The 22,478-nt window shown below is 44.8% G+C and overlaps 1 protein-coding gene across 3 annotated transcripts in view; it reads left to right on the top strand.

Annotated features, from left to right (window-relative positions):
- The first annotated feature begins 3,280 nt into the window (after positions 1-3,280).
- The window catches only part of ULK2 (unc-51 like autophagy activating kinase 2), a 106,595-nt gene continuing 87,397 nt past the window's right edge, over positions 3,281-22,478 (top strand). Inside the window, exons 1-4 of one of the 3 annotated variants that reach the window (XM_063113217.1) lie at positions 3,281-3,786; positions 4,810-4,902; positions 6,074-6,115; positions 7,812-7,853. In XM_063113217.1, the coding sequence (XP_062969287.1) occupies positions 3,697-3,786; positions 4,810-4,902; positions 6,074-6,115; positions 7,812-7,853 (267 nt within the window). In that variant the 5' untranslated portion in view covers positions 3,281-3,696. The remainder of the gene's footprint in view (positions 3,787-4,809; positions 4,903-6,073; positions 6,116-7,811; positions 7,854-22,478) is intronic. The other 2 variants (XM_063113218.1, XM_063113219.1) reach the window with 2 other exon arrangements.

Raw genomic sequence — 22,478 nt, 5'->3', positions numbered from 1 at the left:
ATAAGCAACAAAAATAGACTAATATACCATTCCCTTTTATATTTTTATTAAATTCTATAAATCAGGATTGATAGCAGTTTTCAACTGCTTTGCACTCCAGAACAACAGGTTGCATATCAAGGTCCAGGTCTTCATCCAGTTGTCATTACTTCAAGTTCAACTTTCAGATATTTTATTTAGTTCTACCTTCAGTTTATTTGCTATATGTAGTAAGTGTAAAATTTATCAAGGAAAGATTTCAAGTTATTTCCTTGATTTATAAATTGCATCATTCAGATACAATTGAATACAATGACTAAGTGCCATTAAAACATTTCTAAAATTCCCTAAATGTTTGGCCGAAAGGCTAGGCTTTCTCCCTAACGTTATACCAGCACCATCTGTACCAAATCCAGTAAAGTTTTCACATGCATATTTCTCATTTAAACCATTTTTCTGGAGCACTGACTGCCAAATTTAATACATGCTTTCAGATGTTGTTACCACTAGCTCCACATAATCCAATCAGAAATTCCTGCATCAGAATCTGGGTTTGAGACTGTGCTGTCAGTGCTCGTCCTTCGGCCATGGAGAAGGGGCTCTGAGGCAGGAGGAGCATGCAGCAGGTCACAGGCAGCAGGTGCACACACAGAAGGCAGTCAGTCCTCTCTGAGTCCCAGGCTCTACTGCTAGTTTGCTTTTGAGACCCTGCCTGAGAAATGTGAGTGTACTTGTACCTTTATCTATATTTTTTCTTTTTCACTTTATCACATTTGATGATTGTTATTTGCTACCAATATAGTCCTAAAGAAACATTCCCTTAGCAAATTTCTCCCTTCCCCTGCCCTTTCGTTTCGATAATGAGCCCTGAGCCCCCTGCAATGTTTGCACGTGCCAGGCACTGTGTGGGAACAGCCCCAGCCCGACTCCAGGTGTGTCGTTTTCTCTCCCCTGTTGCTTCCCTGCTATCCAAAAATTTTAACTCATTGCTGTACAAAGGAAGTTTATAGGAAGTATATTCCCCAGACTTTTGTTAGATAAACTGCTCTTAGCAGATACGATCGGTCCATCCCTGGAACTGAATAATTTGGTCTCTACTTAGCTGGAAACCATCTGGGGAGTTGATGGAGGAGGCGGGGGCAGAGATCCCGAGGGCACTGGCCTGGGGTTGGGGAAAGGTTGCCTAAAGCTAGCTTGGCTCTCACTTTACCTAGTTAACAAATGCTTAAATAGTGTTTTGTATGTGCCAGGCAGTGTTCCAAGCACTTCACACTTGTCGCTCATTTAATATTCTTAACAACCCAATGAGGCTGCTATTATCTTCGGTTTACAGATAAGGAAACTGCAGCATGGGAAGTTAAGTAATTTGTTCAGGGTCCTACAGCCTAAGATATGTATTCCAGGAGAGCTATTATTTAGTGAATTTTGTCATATTAAATCCCATATATTACTTAAATACTCATATTTAAAGACAGACTGTAGAGAATCTTTCAATGAGGTAAGAAATCATCACCAAATACATTTTTGTGTATTTGCACAAACTTGCTTAACTTGCTCTCAATTTTTGAAGGCTACAGTTTTCAGCATCTAACACAACCAGCTGGGCCAGATTTTGAAGTAAGAATAGGATTACGTAGGAGTGCACAGTAGTGGGAGCAGAAATCCAAGGCCCTACATTTTGAGGGTGTGAGGAAGGAGGGTTTTCTTGAAATTGTGGCTTTTCTGTTAAAATTTGTTTTCTGTTTAAATTGCTTGTTCTTTCAGTAAAATTCTATTTCTTCCTATCTGCCTTTTAAGCTAATGCCTCTGGAGCATAAGTCATGAGTTGTGTGCCTAAGGTGTTTTTCTGAATATTTGGAGTTAGCTCGGCCCAACAGAAACCAAGTTGATCTGTGTAGACCTCTCTACTGAACCTGCACAAATGTCTGATGGGTGAGCTTTTTGACATCAGAGGGCGGAAAACTCCACTTCCAGATCCTGCTAACACCTCCCGTTTTCTGAACATGCGGAGGCATGCAGATGGCTTGTGCCAGTGCAGATTGCTGGGGAACTCCCTCAAACCTTATAACCAATCCCATATCCCCAAGCCTTGCACCATCCCTAACCACTTCCCCATATATATACTTCATTTTCCACCGTGGACAAGATGAATATGAGCTATATCTACATGTATATCTATATATATATCTCCTGTGTTCTCATTTGGTTGTCTTGTGAATAAACCTTTTTTTTCTGCTGCAAAGACCCCTGCTTTGGTGTTTGACTTTCTGATTGCCAAGGCCAACAAACTCCATTCGGTTGGTAACACTCTCAGAATTTCAGGGCTGACTGCTTCAAGGTTGGCAGTTTTTAGGATACCTGCCTGGCCTTCAGAGACTAGTTTGCAGGAATGAACAATGCAATGAGGTGGTGAGAGATAACCTGAAAGCAAAAACCCTAAAAAAAATGAATACACACTGAAGTATGGGGCCTGAGTTTTCTATGACGTTTTCAAGCATATTGTTTATGCAATAGTTTCATAAGACACTTCCTTGAAGGAAAGTTGACAAATAAGTTCCTTGTCACCTGAACAACTTTAAAAATCAGGTAGAATATAAAGCTCCCTTAAGCCATTTAAGGTAAGCCTGAGGTTAAACTGGCAAGACACCCAGAGTGCCCCAGGAGAGCCCTTGAAACTGTATGCAACACTGAGTCTGTATGCATAAGCATTTCTCTGGAGAGGGTCTTGCGCTGTCATCAGCTTCTCACAGAGGTCAAGAGACCCCCAAAAGGTGCAGAATCCCTGCCCAATACCATCCCTTTAGGGACCGTGAGCGAGCAAACCCAGAAGGGGTGGAGAAGACCAGCAGTTTGGCAACCGGTTACAGAGGGCGTGGGAAAGGCTGGGCTCTAATAGTCGCTCCTTTGCCTTCATGGGATCCTTGGGGTCTACACCGCACAAGTGGCCTCCTGCATGCAGCTGGAGTTGAAGACCTGCGTCTCTGAAACCCTCCTCCCAGCAGACTTGAGGCCGGGCTGTGGCCGGCTGGAGTCTGCTCCCGGGCCCAGCGCGGAGGCTGCAGTTGGTCACAAGCTGCGGCCGCACCGGAGCGTACGCTGGGTCCCCGCTTCTCTGAGTGACCGGTTCGGCGGCGGGCGCCGCAACCGGAGGCGCGCACTCCTTTTCTCGGCGGAGGGAGCGGGCCCCGTCGGCGCGCTGCGTCCTACAAGACGTGCTGACGTCGCGGAGGGCCGGCAGTCGCCAGGGGCGGCCGGCGCGCGGGCTTGCGTTGGCGGCGCCGCCGCGGGGTGGGGTGCGGCGGCCGCAGGAACAGCAGCGCCCCGGGCGGAGAGGGCCGGGGCGGCCGGTCGGGCTGGGGATGGGGAGGGCCGGGCTCCGCACCTCTCCCGGACGCGCGTGCGGCTTCGGGGGCTCACAGTGACGGCGGCGGCGGCGCCCCTGGCCCGGCAGCGCCGAGGCCGCTTCGCCCGCGGCGGCCCGGCCATGAGGAGTGGCCGGAGCCGGGCGGGGCCTCGCTGACCCGGGCTCCGCGCGGCGGCCTCCACCGTTTCCGCTCCGGCCTCTCGGCATGAGTTCCCGCCCGGGCCCGGGGCCGCGGCTGCCCCAATCCCGCCGCCCGCAGGCGCGCTCCGGGCCCGCGGGCCCGCGGTGCTGATCCCGGCCCGCCGCGCTCGCTGCCTGCGCGCTCGCCCTCTGCGTGCCCCGGGGGCGCGGCCATGGAGGTGGTGGGCGACTTCGAGTACAGCAAGAGGGACCTCGTGGGACACGGGGCCTTCGCCGTGGTTTTCCGGGGGCGGCACCGCCAGGTGAGGGAGGCCGGGGTCTCTGACCGCAGCCGGACTGGGTGGCCCTGAGATTTGGCGTAGCCGCGGGAGCCGGGGTCCCCCAACCTGGCCCGCCGCCCCGGGCCTGCCATTGTGCTCGCTGTCACTGTCAGTGTGTGTTTTGGTCCCGTCCTCGTCAGGGACTACCCCGGGGCCGCCCGGAGAAGCCTTTGCAAATGACTGCACGGTCCCTTGCACTTCTCGAGGGTCGCGCATGGACGGACCTTTGGTTTCCCCCCCCCCCCCGCCCTGGGCTGCCAGGGCTTGGCTTTCTCTAACTGGGAGGTGTCACCTTTCGCAGCACTGGGTCCCTGTACCGTCTGCCCCTCCTGGGTTAGATAGACGGGCTCCGAGTGGGACGCACGGTTGGACGCTGCATTTTCAGTTCAAATAAACATGAAATTCAAGCCTTAAAAAATTTCTTTTTTTTCCTTAAGCCTTTGCTGTTTCGCAAGTAGAGTCACACGAGGCTTTAGAATCTAAAGAATTTGGAAAGGCACATTGGGAGTGGAAATAATCAGGGAGGGTTTGGCAGGTCTGATGGTTGCCAAGGGGCAAGTTAAAAATGAACTGACTTGGTTGCTTGTCAGGTAAAGTGATATTGCTTTGCATTTATTATGAAATAAGTTAAAACGCCAGAGAAAAATTAAAACACGTTGTAATCCTGCCAAGCTAACAAATACTGTTTTCGGTTAATTGTATCACCTTGCAAGTTTACATCCACGTTTCTCCATAACTTTTAAGTGGTTGTATATGTCCTTTTTTCATTTAATGCTAGTTACTTACATGGTCTTCATATTATTTTTAGTAGTTGTATTGTAGGACATTGGCTTGTTACACTGTAATTTATGCAGTCGTTTTCCTGTTGGAGATTCAGGTTCTTTTCCATTTTTCCCCAGTTATGTACACTTATTTGCTAAGAACATCTTTGGGCTTATAGATTTTTTTCTGTTGAATTGTTTCTGTGGAATAATTTCCAGGAATAACACTGTTTTTCCTTTTCAGAAAACTGATTGGGAGGTGGCTATAAAAAGTATTAATAAAAAGAACTTGTCAAAATCACAAATACTGCTTGGAAAGGAAATTAAAATCTTAAAGGTATGTTACTTTACATAGTATTTCATATTAGGTTAAAGCTTATTTTAAATTAATACGTGATGACATTCTTTGTAATTTTGGTACTTGGATCCAAGTTTGAGAATTTTCAGTTGTTGCTCTCACTTTTGTATGCTCCATTCAGTATTGTGAAGTGATTTTTTTTTTTTGGCAGCTGGCCAGTACAGTGAACCTATTTGAGAATAGATGTTCTTGGCTCTTGACCAGAGCTTTGAGGGGTTCCGTGAAGACCGATTTTAGATTCTCATAATTTCTTTTTTTCTTTCTCCTAGTTATTGTGTTATTGTTTGACTAGAGGGCCAGGGAGGCCCAGCTTACACATTTTATTCACCTCTTCTGTGGACTCCTTTCACATTACAGTCAAGTTTTCTAGGGGGAGAGAGGGTACTTGGGATCGTTTTTTCTTATAAATTGAAGAAAGTTATTTTCTTTAGAGGTGGTCTTTTTCGATCACTCACAATCAGTATTATCCAATTGAGCTGCTTTGAAGAAAAAAAAGTTCCATGGTCAAATAAGTTTGGAAAATCCCATTCACTAAATACTTCTTGGAGAGTCACAAAGCTCTTTGCTCATTAAAGAAAGTCTGAAAATTCTACAGTGAAGAAACTGGTTTTGTAGTACTTAACCCAGTGCTTCCCAAACTAATATGGGCATGGAACCCTCATCTAACATCAGCTTTCCTCAAAACTATTATCCAGTGGAGAGCTCTTTGGTAAGAATTACAGCTCTTTGAGCTAAGATTACACTGTTTTGTTTGTTTGTTTGTTTGTTTTCCAGGCAGATACTGTGCTTTTTAAAAACACTTTGGAATTTTATGCCTCTATTGCTGTCAGAAGTTGTATGTTAAATTTAGGAGATAATAGAAAGTCTGTGACCATACTGATTATAATTTATCTTGTAAGTGAGAGTATTCACTTTGTAAAGAGTCTAAAAAGTGGCGGTGGTGAAAAAAAATATTTAGGCTCCAAGAAAAGTTTGATTAGGCACATTTCTTCTTATTCTTTAATATTAAATTGTTCTATCTATTAAAAGAAGTATAATATACTAGAAATAGTATATCTATGTGTGTATACTTAAGTTTTTACTTGCATATTAAAATATATTAATTATTAGAATACATACAAATATTTTAAATTCTCAATTTCCTTAACAGGAACTTCAGCATGAAAATATTGTAGCACTCTATGATGTTCAGGTACCATATTTTGGATTTTTTTAAATTAAAGTAAAACATTTTTCTATTTCATATAAATTTAAGTGAATCTTAATAGAAATAAAAAATTGCCTTAATTCTTGTTGTAAAGACATGGCTTGAATTATATGTTTATTAAGAAATTGTTTAAAATAACATAAAGCAATAGGCTAAAATAAATAATGTGCTGTATGAATAAATATATTAACAATTGATAATATGACATAGTGGTGGTATTATTTTAAGTCAAGTAGAGGAATAGTGATACCATATCTAGCATTTCTGTGATAAAAATGTGTGAAAGAACTATTGCAGGCTCATAAAAAATTAAATAGAGCCCTTTTTCTTATTATGAAAATGATATTTGTAAATTGTAGAAATATTAGAAAATAAAACAAAAACTATGCATGTTCATCACCCAGATATATCTGTGATTGTTGACATGGCATACAGTAGCATTGCATGTTCATCACCCAGATATATCTGTGATTATTGACATGGCATACAGTAGCATTGCATTTTATTTGGGTATGGGAAGCCTGAGTTCTAAAGTCATCTTCTCAGACAGTTTCTCTGTAGTCAAAATTACACTTGGAATCCTTTTAAGAGCCCAGCTTTGGAGAAAATTACAGTTTTCTGGGTGGAGCACCAGATGATATATTTGGCTTATCTTTAGGGTCCCTATTACATTTTTTTAAAAACCCTCCTTTAAATATTAGAATCACACTGGCTAGTGTGTTGTTCACCATGTGAGAGCCACAGTGACCTGAGATCTGCAGAGGGAGCAGCAGATTCAGGTTTTCTCTCCACTCTTACTCTAGGGCAGACCAGTGTGCGTGATTTACATGATTTCTTTTCTTTTTGTTTTGCTTAGTCTGGACAGTTGAATTTCAGTAAAGTAAGTGGACATGCTCTGTATATTTCTAGCTAAAACCTGTTCTATATTCACTTGCATCACTCAAATTCATTCATTTTGAAGGTTTTTGGGTGGCTGCTGCGTGCTAGGCATTGTTTTGAGTGCTAGGAATAAAGCAATGAATCAACAAAGTCCTTGCTCTCAGTGTGCTTAATTTTAGTGGGGCAAGACAAAATGGACTGTTCTATTTATACTTTTTTTTTTGTCTTTTTGTGACCGGTAAGGGGATCGCAACCCTTGGCTTGGTGACGCCCGCACCGCGCTCAGCCAGTGAGCGCACCAGCCATTCCTATATAGGATCCGAACCCGCGGCAGGAACGCCGCTGCGCTCCCAAGCGCTGCACTCTCCCGAGTGTGCCACGGGGCCGGCCCTATTTATGCTTTTTTTAATGTAGTCATTTTTAATATAATCATATCATATCACAGTATTTGACTAAACCCATGGTATAAGGTGTTTAGGTTTTTCTCATTACAAAAAATTCTTTAAGACCAATGTATACTGATGGAGTCTGGATGTGTTGTCCCCTCCAAAACTCATGTGGAAATTTGATCTCCAATGTGGCAGTGTTGGAAACATATTGAGTCATGGGGGCAGATCCCTTATGAATGGATTAATGCTTTCCCTGGGGGAGGGGAGATTAATGAGTGAGTTCTTGCTCTGTTAGTTCCCGCGAGAGCTCTTTGCTTAAAAAGACCCTGGCACCTTCTCTCTCTCTCTTGCTTCCTCTTGCCATGTGATCTGCTTGTACCCGCTGGCTGCCTGCCACTTTCCGCCATGAGTAGAAGCTGCCTGAGGCCCATGCCAGATGCAGTTGTCCCAGAATCGTAAGCCAAATAAACCTCTTTCCTTTATAAAGTACCCAGTCTCAGGTATTTCTGTTATAGCAACACAAAACGGACTAAAAGAGAAAATTGGTACCGAGGAGTGGGATGTTGTTATACAGATACCTGAAAATGTGGATGCATCTTTGGAGCTGGGGAATGGGCAAAGGTTGGAGGAGTTTGGAGGACTTAGAAGACGACAGAAAGACAAGGGAAAGTTTGGAATGCCTTAGAGACTTATGTGGTGGCAAGCAGAATGCTGATAGAAATGTGGACAATAAAGGCCATGCAGATGATGAGGTCTCGGATAGAAATGAGTTACTTATTGGGAATTGGACAAAAGATCACCCTTGCTATGCCATAGCAAGAAACCTGGCTGCATTGTGTCCATGCCCTTCGACTTTGTGGAAGTTGGAACTTAAGAGTTGTGAACCAGAGCATTTGGCCAAAGAAATTTCTAAGCAGCAAAGCATTAAGGAAGCTGCTTGGTTGCTTTTAAGAGCCTAGTCTGAGTTATGGCTGCAAAATCATGATGTAAAGCCAGAATTTAAAAGGGAAGCAGAGCGTAAAGATTTGGAAAATTTGCAGCCTGGCCATGCGGTAAAGAAGTGAGAGAAGCGGAGAGCTGGAGAACAATGCAAGGTGAAGCAGATAAACTGGTTGCTAAAGACATAATCTTGGCAGTGAGGCAGCTAGATGCTAATAGTGGAGACAGTGAGAGGAAAGCCCTGCAGGCATTTGAGAAGTTTGGAAGGGTGCCCCACCCATCACAGACCCTGAGGCCTTGAAGAACTGAGTTATCCTGCAGGACAGACCTGTGGCACAGCTGCCCTCAGGATCCTGTTCCCTGCATCCCAGCTGCTCCAGCTGGAGCGGCCCCAAGTGTGGTTTGTGCAGCGGCCCTCGAGAGTAGAGGCCCAAAACCTCGGTGGCGTCCACATTGTGTTAAGTCTGCAGGCTGGCAGGACACTAGAGCAGTGGAGGCATGGCAGCCTCCCCCCACATTCCAGAGGATGTATAGAAATGCCTGGGGGCCCAGGCAGAGACCTGCTGCAGGGATGGAGCCACTGCAGAGGCCATCTACTAGAGCAATGCTGAGCAGGAAAGTGGGGTCGGAGCCCCCACAGGGAGTCCCCACCAGGGAAATGTTTAGTAGAGCCAAGGCAGCGGGACCACCATGGAGACCCCAGACTTATGGAGCTACCAGAGTGGAACACCAGCCTGGAAAAGCCACAGGCACCAATGTGGCCCACTGGGCTGTGCGTGGCAGAGCTGTGGGAACAAGGCTGCCTGATGCTTTGGGGGCCTAGATGCCCAGTTGTGCCCAGGATGCAGGACTTGGAGTCAAAGAACATTATTTTGGAGCTTTAAGACATAATGTCTGAAAGGACGAGTCGACACCAGTTGACGATCCACCGGGGAGAGCTCGTTTATTAACCAGCACACACACATATATATAGGGCTTTTAGGGAAGTCTGATTGGATCACGGTGTGATCCCTTGGGGCATTTGGGTTCTTACATTCCTCGGTGTAATCCCTTGGGGCATTTGGGTCCCTACATTCCTCCCTTTTTCTTGTTTTAGGAAAGGGGACGTTGAAGTCATCGAGCTACTTCCTGCTGAACTGGGGCGTTGTGAGGGGGGGAAAAGGGAGGAAGGTACATAAATACCCATTATGAAACCCCAAAGGAGGGTGGAGAAACAAGTAGTTTCAAAAGGGGAAAAGTCCATAAACGTTCCTTGAAGCCACAAGTCGAATATGCACCGGTTCCATTGTTCGTAGTTGGAGACTGGAGGGAGCAGCCAGGCGTCGGTGGCGGTGGCGAGGGCGTGTAGGAATGCGTTCCCTCTGTAAGGTGGTGTCTGTTCAGCATCGGCTGAGGCGCTCACGAGATGAGGCGGGGGGTTCATCGGTACCTAGAAGCTGGTAGTTTCTAAGCAAAAGCTGGTTAAAGGCCTGATTAGAGATTTTTCCCACTTGAGTTTGAAGCAACCTAATGATGCAGGGCAAGAAAAGGCAGGTTATGAGGATAATGATTAGAGGTCCCAAAATGGGCCAAATCGAAGTTAGGATAGGGTTTAAGATAAAAGAAGAAAAAGGGTTAGAACTGGATGTGGTTCGTAGGCTGGAAGCGAAGTTGGTGAGTTTGATGATGTTTGTTTCTACTAGACCGGATTCACTGATATAATAACAGCATTCTTCCCCAAGGAAGATGCAAGTACCTCCTTTTTCTGCAGTGAGGAGGTCTAGTGCTCTGCGGTTTTGGAGGGTGACCTGAGCTAAAGAGGTGATCTGTCTGTAGAGAGGAAAGAGATTCGGCAGTGGAGGTCAGAGCCCCTTCAAGTTTAGCATTTATGTCTTTGACCGCCCATCCTAAGGCTCCTCCCGACAGGCCAGCTCCGTCCGCTGATGTTGTTAGGGAGATACCGACCATGATTGGGAGGAAGGCAGCCCTTTTTTGTCTTGAGGGTGGGTGAAGAAGATAGAACAGTTCTGAATTGGAGTACAGAGTGAGTTGAGGGACAATGGTGAAGAGAAAGCATGGGGCAGTAAGATTAGGCAGGATGGAGGTAGAGAGGTTTCCATTGCACCAGAAGAAAGAGCCTGGTGGGGCGAAGGTGTGGTTATAAATGGTTGAGGAAAGGAAGCGTTTAAGGGGACGGCTGCCAGGAGCGGTCGCATGAGAGATCTGTTGCCAGGTGTAAATGGGTGACCCTGGGGAGCTAGCAGAGGGGCCTGAAAGCTCCCTGGGTGAAATGAAAAGAACAGGAGAAGGCCAAGGACGACAGGACATGGGCCTTCCCACTTAGGGGTTAGGGGGATTTTGGGTTCCGGGGAAGTGTAGAATACTAATTGGCCTGGGCTGAGTGAAAGGTTATTTTTGGAAAGTGACGGATCTGGAAGTAGCCAGTCCTGGTACTTCCATAATTCGGTGTGAAGGTGGGAGAGCAAGGGTAAGGCCATGGTGGGTGGTATGGGTCCTTCAGTTGCTGTGATTCCCGGGGGTAGGAGGGGCCTACCATACATGACTTCAAAAGGGGAAAGATTGGAGGACCTTTTTGGGAGAGCTCTGGTCTTGAGTAGAGCAAGAGGTAGAAGACGGACCCAATCAAGGTGTAATTCCAGAGACAATTTATGTACTTTAAGGTTCTGTTGGTTCTCTCTACCTTTCCAGATGCCTGAGGTCGGTAAGGGCAATGTAGGTGCCAGGGGAGACTGGGAGAGTTTTTTTATTATCTGGGCGGTAAATTCAGGTCCATTGTAAAAGGTATCAACAAACACTAAGAGGTATTTGAGGCGCCGGACAGAAGGCATGTGCGTAAAATCGACTTGCCAGTCGGCCGCAGGTTTGAGACCTCTGGCCTGGTGGGAGGGGTATGGCCCAGGTTTGAGAAAAACTGGGATAAAGCTTGGGGGCTAGAGTGAAACAGGTCATGGAGCAAGCAAAAGAGAGAGGACTTATCATCATTAGACGGTTGAGGCTGAGAGGGTGTCTGTGAACCTTGGGAGCTGTATGGAAGAATGGGAAGTTGGTTTTGTGTCTGTGGGTGCCGTGCCGCAGTGCGTGCGGCGAGGTCAGCCTTACAATTCCCGCGAGTGATTGGGGAATCGTCCCTCTGGTGGGCTCTGCAATGAATGACTCCTAATTCACAAGGTAAATGGGATGCCTCAATTAATGTGGAGATTAAAGCTGAGTTGGTGATTGTGTTACCCTTGGTGTTAAGCAGACCACGTTCTTTAAGTATATGAAAGACATATTTGGAGTCAGTGTATGAGTTAAGAGTTCTTCCTTCAGCTAGAACGCAGGCTCGCGTGGCGATAAGTTCAGCTTGCTGGTTGGTAGTACCCGTGGGTAAAGGTTGGGCTTCTATAACCGAGTCAAGGGAGACTATGGCATAACCTGCGTAATGAGTGTTTCCTTCCTTGAATGAGGATCCATCCGTGAACCATGCAAGATCAGCGTAAGACAGGGGCCCCTCAGTGATGGAAGAGCGGTAAGGTATGAAATTCTGAAGGCTTTCTACGCAGCTGTGCAAAGGCGTGTTGGGGGAATCTAGTATAGGCAGTAGAGTAGCCGGGTTTAGGGGTGGGCAGGTATTGAAGGATAGGGCAGGATTTTATAGAAACGAGGATAGGAGGGTTAGGAAGGAGGTCTTTTAGGTGATGTGGTGAGAGAATTCTGTCCTAGAACGCCCAGAGCTTGTCCCGTATTTTCATGAACATAGAGGAAAAAGGGTTTAGTTAGATCAGGGAGATGAAGTGCAGGGGCTGTTAGGAGGGCCTGTCGAAGCTTGAGAAAAGGGCGCTGAGGTGAGGAGAGTAAAGGTTCTTCAGGAGGACCCTTACTCATATTATAGAGAGGTCGGGCTAGCAAAGAGAAATTGGGGATCCATGCTCTGAAATATAATAAGGTGGACTCTGGATGGTTTAAGTGAAAAGATTTGAGGTCCTGTGCTAGGGTCTGCCCAAAAATATGAGGGCTATCCCGAAATCCCTGTGGCAGGACCGTCCAAGTGAGTTGCTCAGAGTGGCGGGAATGGGGGTCAGTCCATGTGAAGGCAAAAATGTCCTGAGTATCGGTTTCCAGGGGTATGGAAAAGAAGGCATCCTTTAAGTCCAGAACCGAGAAATGAGTAGAGGTCTCTGGGACCTTGGAAAGAAGAGTGAATGGATTTGATACAAGGGGGTGAATGGGAATGACAGCGGCATTAGCAAGGCGGAGATCTTGGATGAGACGAAAAGCGCCATTAGGTTTTTTTACAGCGAGTATGGGAGTATTGAAAGGGGAGCGAGTGGGACGGAGATACCCCTTTTTTAATAGGTATGGGACTTAACCCGAGGAGGGCTGCTGTGGTTAATGGATACTGAGCCTGGCAAATATATTTGGAGGGGTCTTTTAGTTTTATGTGTATGGGGGAACACTGGGCCAGAGCGGGGCTGGCAGTGTCCCAAACTGTGGGGTTAACAGGGTGCGTTAGGATGGCTAAGGACTTTTTTGGAGGGGTGGAATTAGTAGGATCTTGGGCTTGAACTAGCGCTAGGAGGAAGGAAACGGGGGAAGAGGAAGAGGACAGGGCCAAGGTAATGGAGACTTGAAGCCGTGATACAATGTCCTGACCCAACAAGGGGACGGGGCATTGTGGCATGACTAGAAAGGAATGGGAGAAAACGGATTGAGTGCCTTGAAGGCAGCAGGCTAAAAGAGGGATTTTTGGGGGAAAGATTTGTTTACCTCCTACCCCGACTATAGGAGAGCTGCTGGAGGTGGTGGGGCCTTTATATTCCCTTAAGACCGAAAAGGTGGCTCCAGTGTCCAGGAGGAAAGATATTGGGTGGCCGTCCACAACCATGGATACCCTGGGCTCCTGCTTTGTTATAGAGATGGTCGGGAAGGGTCCAAGGCTCCTTCAGTCCTCCTCAGCAAGGCCCACCATAGGTGGTGTCCACGGTTCGGGGGACTGTGGGGCAGTTGGTCCCTCACCCTTTCGGGCGAGGGGGCAATCAGATCCCCAATGTCCCTTCTTTTTGCATTTTGGACAAGGAGTGGTGGGTGGCCTGGGGGTGGGGCAAGCCTTTGCCCAATGCCCTTCCTTTCCACATTTAAAGCAGGCTCCAGGGGGAGGCTTAGAGGTGGAGGCTGTGGGAGGGCGCCCAGGGGGTTTGATAAGCTGGGCCAACATCTGGAAGTTGGCGTGGTCGGCCTTTTGTTTTCGACGTTCTTTTTCCTCCTCCCGATTATGAAAAACCTTGAAGGCCACTGACAGGATTTCGGTCTGAGGGGTTGCAGGACCCTGCTCTAATTTTTTAAGTTTAGTTTTAATGTCGGGGTAGCATTGGGCCAGGAAATAGGTCATAAGGACATGCCGGCCATCTTCTGAGTTGGGGTCTAAGTTAGTGTATTGTTGAAAGGCCTGAGTTAATCTATTGAGGAACTCGGAGGGAGTATCCTCCTTTTTTTGGACAATTTCTTGAATTTTTTGGAAATTGACGACCTTGCGAGCTGATTTTTTGAGGCCAATTGTTAAGCAAGAGGCAAAACGGTCTCGAGCCTGGATTCCCTGGGCTGTGTTATAATCCCAATTAGGTTCCTGTTCTGGGACTGCTTGGGGGCCTGGCGGGTGATTCGGATTGGTACGATGGGTGTCAGTGGCATGGGTTTGGGCTGTATCCCAGACCCTGCGGCATTCCTCGGGGAGGAGGGTATTGGCTAGGAGCATGAAGATGTCATGATGTGTGAGGCTGTAGGCCTGCAGGATCCATTGGAATTCTCTAATTCTGTAAGGTCAGCTAGGGAAAAGGGAACATGGACCCTAACTACTCCTTCAGCCCCAGCTACCTCACGTAGTGGGGTGATTGTTAAAGGGGCAGCGGGGGGTCCTCGGGAATGGGTGAAAGGGGGGCTTAGTGGGTCAGGGGTAGGTGAGGGTAAAGACGGGGGAGTGGATGGCGCAGGAGGTGCAGAAGGTGACGCGGATGACGGGGTAGGAGGAGGTCAGTAGGGTGGGGGTTCATCAGCAGGGTCGAAGGTGGAAGGACTGTGAAGAGGGTTTACAGGCTAAAAGGACTTGAGAGGGAGCACAGGAGGAGCAGAGGGTGGGGTTCTGCCAACAGGCGAAAAGCCTCGATGTAGGGGATCTCCTTCCATTTTTTTAGGCGCTGGCAGTAGTTAAAGAGGTCTCGTAGAATGTTAGGATCTAGTGTGCCCTCAAGGGGCCATGTGTTTTGATTATCTAAAGGATAATAAGGCCAATCTTGTGTACAGAATTTGGTGAGGAGTTTGGGCTCAATATCCGGCCTGAGGGAAAGGTTGGTGAGGTTTTTCAGAAGGCATTGAAGTGGTGAGTCCCCTAGGGAGCAGGAGGAAGCGCCCATTCTGGTCTCTTAATGGGAATTTAGACAGAAATTGGACAGAGATTTAGTGATAGGACAGATCCTTCAGCTGGTTGGGAAAGGTGGGATCCTAGAGGGCGTCCCCAGTAGGTCACGTCAGTACCGGCAGGTTCAGGTACGAACCAGGAGGAGAGAAGGGAGGTGTGGGTCGTCACTCAGACCTCCACTTCTCTAGGGCAAAAGCCCGGTGCCTGAAGGAACCTAGTGCCAGGATTTTCTGGTCAGGTCCCGGACCGGGTAGTGGAGAGAAGAGAGTGGTGGACAGGAGGGTGAAGGAGAGAACAGAATGGGGCTTTTAACCTCCAAAAATGAAAGTAAAAGTTTACCGGGGCTTTGGAACCTGTTATAGTTTGGGAATTTATTGTGATCGTGAAGACCGTGGTGGGGTGGGGTATGGGCATTAGGGGCTACCGGACGATCACGGCTAGACTCCCTGTGGTAGCCTGAAAAAGGGCTGGTGCCCTTTAGGAAAGGGGGCTTACCTAATGATGAGCCGGTGGTGAGCGGAAGGAGCCAGCGCCGAAAACAATGGACGAGGGTGGACTGTCAATGGTGAGCGGTGGAAGGGAGGCCGGTCCTGGCGGGACGGAGTTCCCGAGGGGCGACTTGGAAAGTGCTGCCGCTGCGATTCGAAAAGTGTTATAGCTCAAGGGAGCCCTGAGGGGCGACTTGGAAGATGTTGCCGCTGCGATCCAAAAAGTGTCGCCGCTCGAGAGAAGCTCCGTCCCGGGTTTCGGCACGAAATGAAAGGACGAGTCGACACCTGTTGACGATCCACCGGAGAGAGCCCGTTTATTAGGCAGCACACACACACATATATATAGGGCTTTTAGGGAAGGCTGATTGGATCAGGGTGTGATCCCTTGGGGCATTTGGGTTCTTACATTCCTCAGTGTGATCCCTTGGGGCATTTGGGTTCTTACAATGTCTGCCTTGCTGAGTTTCAGACTTGTTTGGGGCCTGTTTTTCCTTCTGGCCTATTCCTCCCTTTTGGAATGGGAATGTGTACCCAATGTCTGTTCCACCATTGTATCTTGGCAGTAGGTAAATTTGCTTTTGACTTTTACAGGTTCACAGCTGGAAGGACTTTTCCTTTTGGTCTCAGAAGAAACTTTGAACTTTGGACTTTTAAGTTGGTGCTGGAACAAGCTAAGACTTTTGGGACTGTTGGCATAGAATGATTGTATTTTGTATGTGGGAGGAACATGAGTTTTGGGGGACCAGGGGTGGAATGATGGAGTTTGGATGTATTGTCCCCTCCAAAACTCATGTGGAAATTTGATCCCCAATGTGGCAGTGTTGGAAATTGATTGAGTCATGAGGGTGGATCCCTCATGAATGGATTAATGCTCTCCCTGAGGGAAGGGGGATTAATGAGTGAGTTCTCGCTCTATTAGTTCCCGTGAGAGCTCGTTGCTTAAAAAGACCCTGGCACCTTCTTTCTCTCTCTTGCTTCCTCTCACCATGTGATCTGCTTGTACCTGTGGGCTGCCTGCCACTTTCCGCCATGAGTAGAAGCAGCCTGAGGCCCATGCCAGATGCAGCTGTCCCAGAATCGTAAGCCAAATAAACCTCTCTTCTTTATAAATTATCCAGTCTCAGGTAATTCTGTTATAGCAACACAAAACGGACTAAAACATATACCTTCTGAAGATATCTTTGCTTCTTTAAGTTCAATTTCTAGATTTTGAATTTGGAATTACCAGGTCAAATAGCATGCACAGTTTTAAAGTTTTTGGTTTCAGAATATGATTGCTCTCCAAAAAATTTGTGACTTAAACTTCCATGCATAGAATATGTGGATGCTGTGGGGAGTATATTATTACCTGTTCAAATAGGCGTAATTCATTACTTCTTTTGAGAATTCAAAGTAGTATAGAAAGGGGGGAAAATCTTTTAAGTCAAAAGTAAACTCATCTCACAATCCCTAGTTGAAATGCCGATTCTGCTCAGATGTGTTTGTGTAGCTTGTCTTAGTCTCTGTAGACAGAGGGCACTAAGTGGTACAAGTTAGTGCCAAGTACAAAAATTGTAAAGTAACATAAACTATAATTTCCCATTTTTGGTGAGGTACAGAAAGCACTGGCAGTGGCAGAGTAGGTTTTGCTTCCAGAGTAGAGTATACTTAGATTTTTTTCTATCAGAATGAAAAATATTTTTAAGTACCAACTTTGACTGTAGAATGAGACCATTAGGGAGAAGGTATTGAAACTCTGAATTATCAAACAATTGGGAATTTCAAGGTGACTGCATGTTTTTCTATTTTATGCATTGTATACTACTGGAACTAGATTATAAAAATGAACTTACGAACTGTCAGGCAAATGAATGAAACGAAATGAAATTGGCTATCAAGTAAACAGAGTCTTGACCTAATATTTTAGATTTGCTTCCTTGATTCTGATTGTTCATCAGGGGTTCCAGTATGTTTAGAGACTAGTACAGTAATTTTATCAACTTGAAATGAACATCATTTTTACTGGCCATCAGTTTTGGGAGGTCTCTTTAAAGTTTATGAATTGAGTCTTTTGACATTGTAAAAATCAGATTTCAGTTTAAATGGCAGAAGGAAACATATTTTCCCTCTTATTACAAAAGTGATACATGGCCAAAGTTAAAATAATCAAACATTGTCAAAAATGGTAAATTAGAAAAGAAGTGGCAATTCCCAGAGATAACCACTGTTCGGTGTGTGTCTTTTAGAATTTTCTAGATACATGTATTAATCTGTAGCCATTAATATGTAGTTTTTTAAGCTTTTCATTGAGAGACTTATTATTCGTAGTATTTATACAGAAGTGCAACTTATGAAGTTAAATGTATCTTGGATACCTTTTCATAATCAGCATAATACTGTAGGGCTAAATGATGATTTAGTTACTTAAAACTCAGTTATGGCCATTTGAATTGTTTCTTATTTTTCCCTATTAGAAGCAGTGCTGCAGAGAATGCTGTGTTCATATATGTTTGCTTATTTTTATAGTATTTCTGTACAATAAATTCCATGGAATGGAATTGTTTGGTTAAAGATATCTTTGAAAGGTTATACCAGTTTATTTTGACCAACTGTGGCCTGTCCTTTTTTTAAAAAAATAATCTCATAGGAGGAAAATATCTTGTTTTTAATTTTTTATTTCTTAATTCATTAATGCATTGACCTTATTTTATTATTTTATTTGTATTTCTTCTGTGACTTTCCTATTGCTGCTGCGTGATGCTTCTGTTGTGTTCATTTTTCTTACTGATTTCTTTGTGATTAGTATTTATTGAGCCAAGTAATGAAGTGTGCAGGAGTACAGTGGTGAACAGAGTGGAAAGGGTCCTTGCCCTTTGTGGAGGTCACCATATACCGGGCAAATTGACGTTAAGCAAATAGTGACTAATTCTAAGTGTGCCAAATACTGTAAGGGGGAACTATTGGACAGGCTTGGAGGAAACAATATGGGGGTTTGGAGAGTGGGGCTAGGGACAGCCCCCTGAAGAAATGATGTTTAAACAGACTGGATAGATGAGTGGGGGAAGAGCAAGTAAGCTTCCCGAGGAGGTGAAGGCTTCTGTAAAGACCACAAATAGGAGAGATCACTGAGTCTGAGGAACAGGAGGAGGGCCAGTGTGACTAGAGGACAGGAATGAGAGCGAGTTAGGTGATGCTGGAAAGGTTAGCAGGGGCCAGATGTAATCATTATTCTAGGGACGGTGCAAAACCAATGAAGAATTTTAAAAGCAGGAGAGTGATATCATGTCTATTTTTCAACAGATAAATCTCCTTGAACATCCTGGGCATGAGATAAGTATTGTCAGTTAGGAGTACCTGTGTGCATGATTGTCGATGGTCTAGATAAATATCCACCTCTTGGTAATGTTTAGTATAGTGAAAAAATGATGATTTATTTCCTAGATGGTGCTGGCAAAACTGAGACATCTGAGAAAAAATCAAGTTGGAACCCTATTCTAATCATTTTTCAAAATACTTTCCAAATGAATTAAAAGCTTAAATATATTAAATAAACAATAACAATCTTAAAATAATATTTAGATGATTTTATGTAATCCAAAGGATAGAAAGACATTTTATCAAGATAAGAACTCAGAAGCTGTAAAAGTATGGACATATAAACATTTTAAAAACTTGTTTTATGGCAAGTAATACCACGAACGAATTGACGTTCATAAAAAGGAACAAGTGACACATGTCATAACATATGCATGGATCGCAAACATTATGTTGAGAAAAAGACGCCAGCTGTATACTGCCACTGTGTGATTCTGTTTTTGTGAATTTCAAGAAGAGACAGAACTGAGCTAGGGTGACAGAAATCAGGGAAGTCAGAACAAAGATTGCCTTTTTGTAGCAGAGATTGAAGGCAAAGGGGCACGAGGGAACTTTCTGGGGTGATGGAAATGTTCAGTAATTTGATTGGAAGAGTAGTTACATGGGTGTGTACATTTGTCACAACTCACTGAACTGTACACTTAAATTAGTGTGTATTAGTGTACGTAGATTATTCCTCAGTAAAATGCAAAAAAGGCAATTGGCAGATGATAAATATTTTGAGAAAATATTTACAACACAATAGATAACAGGTTAGTATCTAAAACATGTAAATACTCTCATTTTGGTAAGGAAAAGACAATCTAAAGAGAAAATAAGCAAAATAAGAAAATAAGTCAATTGTTGGTTTTCATGAAAGAAATAAAAAGGCCTAAGAAATGTATGAAAGGATACTCATGAACAAGTAGTTAGGAAAATGTAAATTGAAGTAACAGTGAGGTGTTACTTTTCCCCCGTCCAATTGGCTAACTGAAAAGTGCAGTAATTCTCACTGGTAGAGTTGGGGGAGGGAATAGTGTTTAATATTCTCATGTTTGGACCGCTGTCTGATGATGTCTGTTTCGTTCCTTTTGCTTCCACCTGCCATAAGAATATTCTCAACATTGCCATCAGAGTGGTCCTGTTAATTCAGACCAGGGCATGCCACTCCTCTGCTCAGAGCCCTGCGGTGGCTCCCGTTTCTATGAGAGTAAAAGCCCAAGTCCTTGTTAACACTGTCTGACCCAGTTATCTGACTCTTATCTCCTACTTCTTTGCACCTTGCTGCTTCTGTTCCATCTAAATGGATTTCCTGTGGTTTCCCAAAGCACTCTAGTCCCTGCACCATTGTCCCTTTCCCCCATTACCTAGGACCTTCCTCCTTCATATATCCTGTGTGTACAGATATTCCAGGTGCAGCTTCCAGCCTTCTTTAGGTCTTTACTCATGTCATGTTCTCAGCGAAGCCTTCTTTAGCCACCCTAAATAAAACTGTGGTCTCCTCTCCAGCACTTTCTTGTCTCCCTTCACTACCTTTTTTCCAAAACACTTACTACCCTCTAATATACTGTGTGTGCTTATTTCCTTTGTTGTCTCTCCCTTGACCCTTCCCCCTTAGAATTAAGCTTGAAGAGAACAGGGCATTTAAATCTGTTTGCTTACTGCTAGTGAGTAGAGTAGCTCAGTGCCTAGAATAGTGTCTTTTATTTTTTTTATTATTTATTTATTAAAAGATGACTGGTAAGGGGATCTTAACCCTGGTGAGCTAACCAACCATCCCTATATAGGGATCCGAACCCGTGGCCTTGGTGTTATCAGCACCGCACTCTCCCAAGTGAGCCACGGGCCGGCCCTAGAATAGTGTCTTTTAATATATTAAAATATATTAGGTAGTTTAACAATATTTGAATGAAGAGGAATATCTGTTTCCATTAAAAATAGATATTCACTAAGCAACCCTGACTCCTGGACATCTATCCGTAGCCATAAAAGCATGAGAATTAGGATATATGTCCAAGAATCATTGTTGTAGTGTTGTTTAAAATGGCCAAAACTGGAAACAAGTAAATGTTCCTTAGTAAGGGAAAGGTTAAATAAAGAGTGATACAGCCATACTACGAAATATGCAGTTATTAAGAAGAAAGAGGATGTGTCTCGGTGAGAGAGGATGAAGACATCAGTAGTGGTGAAGAGGCCTGGACAGATTGGGGGGATGTTTGGGAGAGAATTCACGGGACTTGGGTACTTGGACTGCAGGAGGTGAAAAAGAGGGAATCAGAGGGCCGAGCCCGTGGCGCACTTGGTAGAGTGCTGCGCTGGGAGCGCGGCGATGCTCCCGCCGCGGGTTCGGATCCTATATGGGACTGACCGGTGCACTCACTGGCTGAGTGCCGGTCACAAAAAAACGACAAAAAAAAAAAAAAAAAAAAAGGAATCAGAATCGTTAGCCCTTTGTCGTGTGTATTAAGATGTTTTTACCAGTTTGTCTGGAGGTTTTTTGGTCCTATTTTAGCCTTTTTTCTGATATATGGAATTTCTTACACAGTAAAATTTTATCCATTTAAAAAATTTTTTTTATTGAATCATAACTGATTATACATATTTTGGGAGTTCAACGTTGACATGTGTTGATCAAATCAATATTACTAGCATATATACTGTTACAAATTGTACTTATTCTTTACGCCCCTTGTCCAGTTTCTCCCCAGCTCCCCCTCCCTCCCCACTACACCCTCTAATTACCCTCGATTTCTTCTCTCCTTCTGAAAGAGTAATGGTTACTCTGTTGATTTGTTGCCTAGATGATCTGTCCAATGTTGAGAGGTGTGATCAGGTTCCCCAATATTATCATAGAGCAGATGCTTCTTCTGTCACTGTGGAATGGGCTTTGTGGAGAGAGACGTCGTCTTCTTTTCTTTGGTCTCTATTGGTGACTCTCCTTGTGTCAGTGCACTCCAGTGGCTGGCAGACCATCTGTGTGGTGGTTGTGGCATCCAGCTGCTTTCATGGCAGCCGTGGTTACTGTGGTGGCTATAGTGGGCCACCTACATGGAGGTGATGTTTTTGGTATACTTCTTGGTGCTGGCAGTGTGCCTGGTTGTGGGGCAGGGGGTCTGGTCCCCAGATCCATGCCTCAGGTCCCCACATTTGTTCTTTAATGACCCTTAGGTTTTATATCATAGAAGGATTTCTCCACCCTGAGATTATAGAAATGGTCCCCATGGTTTTTTTTCCAGTACTTATGGCTTCATTTTTTTCATATTTGTATTTTTGACCTCTGGAATTTATTTATGTACAAAGGAGTGATGGAGGGACTCAAAGCCCAGCCAGTTATCCCAGACTTTTACCTATTTTTGAGGATAACTGCAGAAGAGGATGATATCTTCTGTAGGACTATTAAAAAGAGTTAGGACATAGGGAATTTGAAGAATTATAGGCAAATCAGGTTCAGCTTAGGTGGGTACTTAGTTATCAATTTGTAAGTTTATTTGAGATCAGTGTTATATATTTTGAATATTTGTGCAACCTTTGGTGTACTTAGTGTCATTGAGATTAAGGAAAGGTTTTTCCACAAACCTGTGTTGGTTTGTGTCGGGTCAGTAAGCTAGAACTGGCTTTTGTATATTGTATTTTGCATCTTTAAGTTTTTTTTTTTTTTTTCTTAATTATATTTTGTCGATATACAATGTGGTTGACTATTGTTGCCCATCACCGAAACCCTCTTCCCTCCTCCCTCTCCCCCCTCCCACCCAACAATGTCCTTTCCGTTTGCTTGTCGTATCAACTTCAAGAAATTGTAGTTGTTGTGTTTTCTCCCCCCCCCTGGTTTTTTTTTGTGTGTGTGAATTTATTTATTTATTTTTTGCTCCCACCAATAAGTGAGAACATGTGGTATTTCTCTTTCTGTGCCTGACTTATTTCACTTA

This window comes from Cynocephalus volans, chromosome 10, assembly GCF_027409185.1.
Source record: "Cynocephalus volans isolate mCynVol1 chromosome 10, mCynVol1.pri, whole genome shotgun sequence".
NCBI lineage: Eukaryota > Metazoa > Chordata > Mammalia > Dermoptera > Cynocephalidae > Cynocephalus > Cynocephalus volans.
The sequence above is the reverse complement of the archived record's forward strand: the minus strand, read 5'-3'. Positions and strand labels throughout refer to the sequence as shown.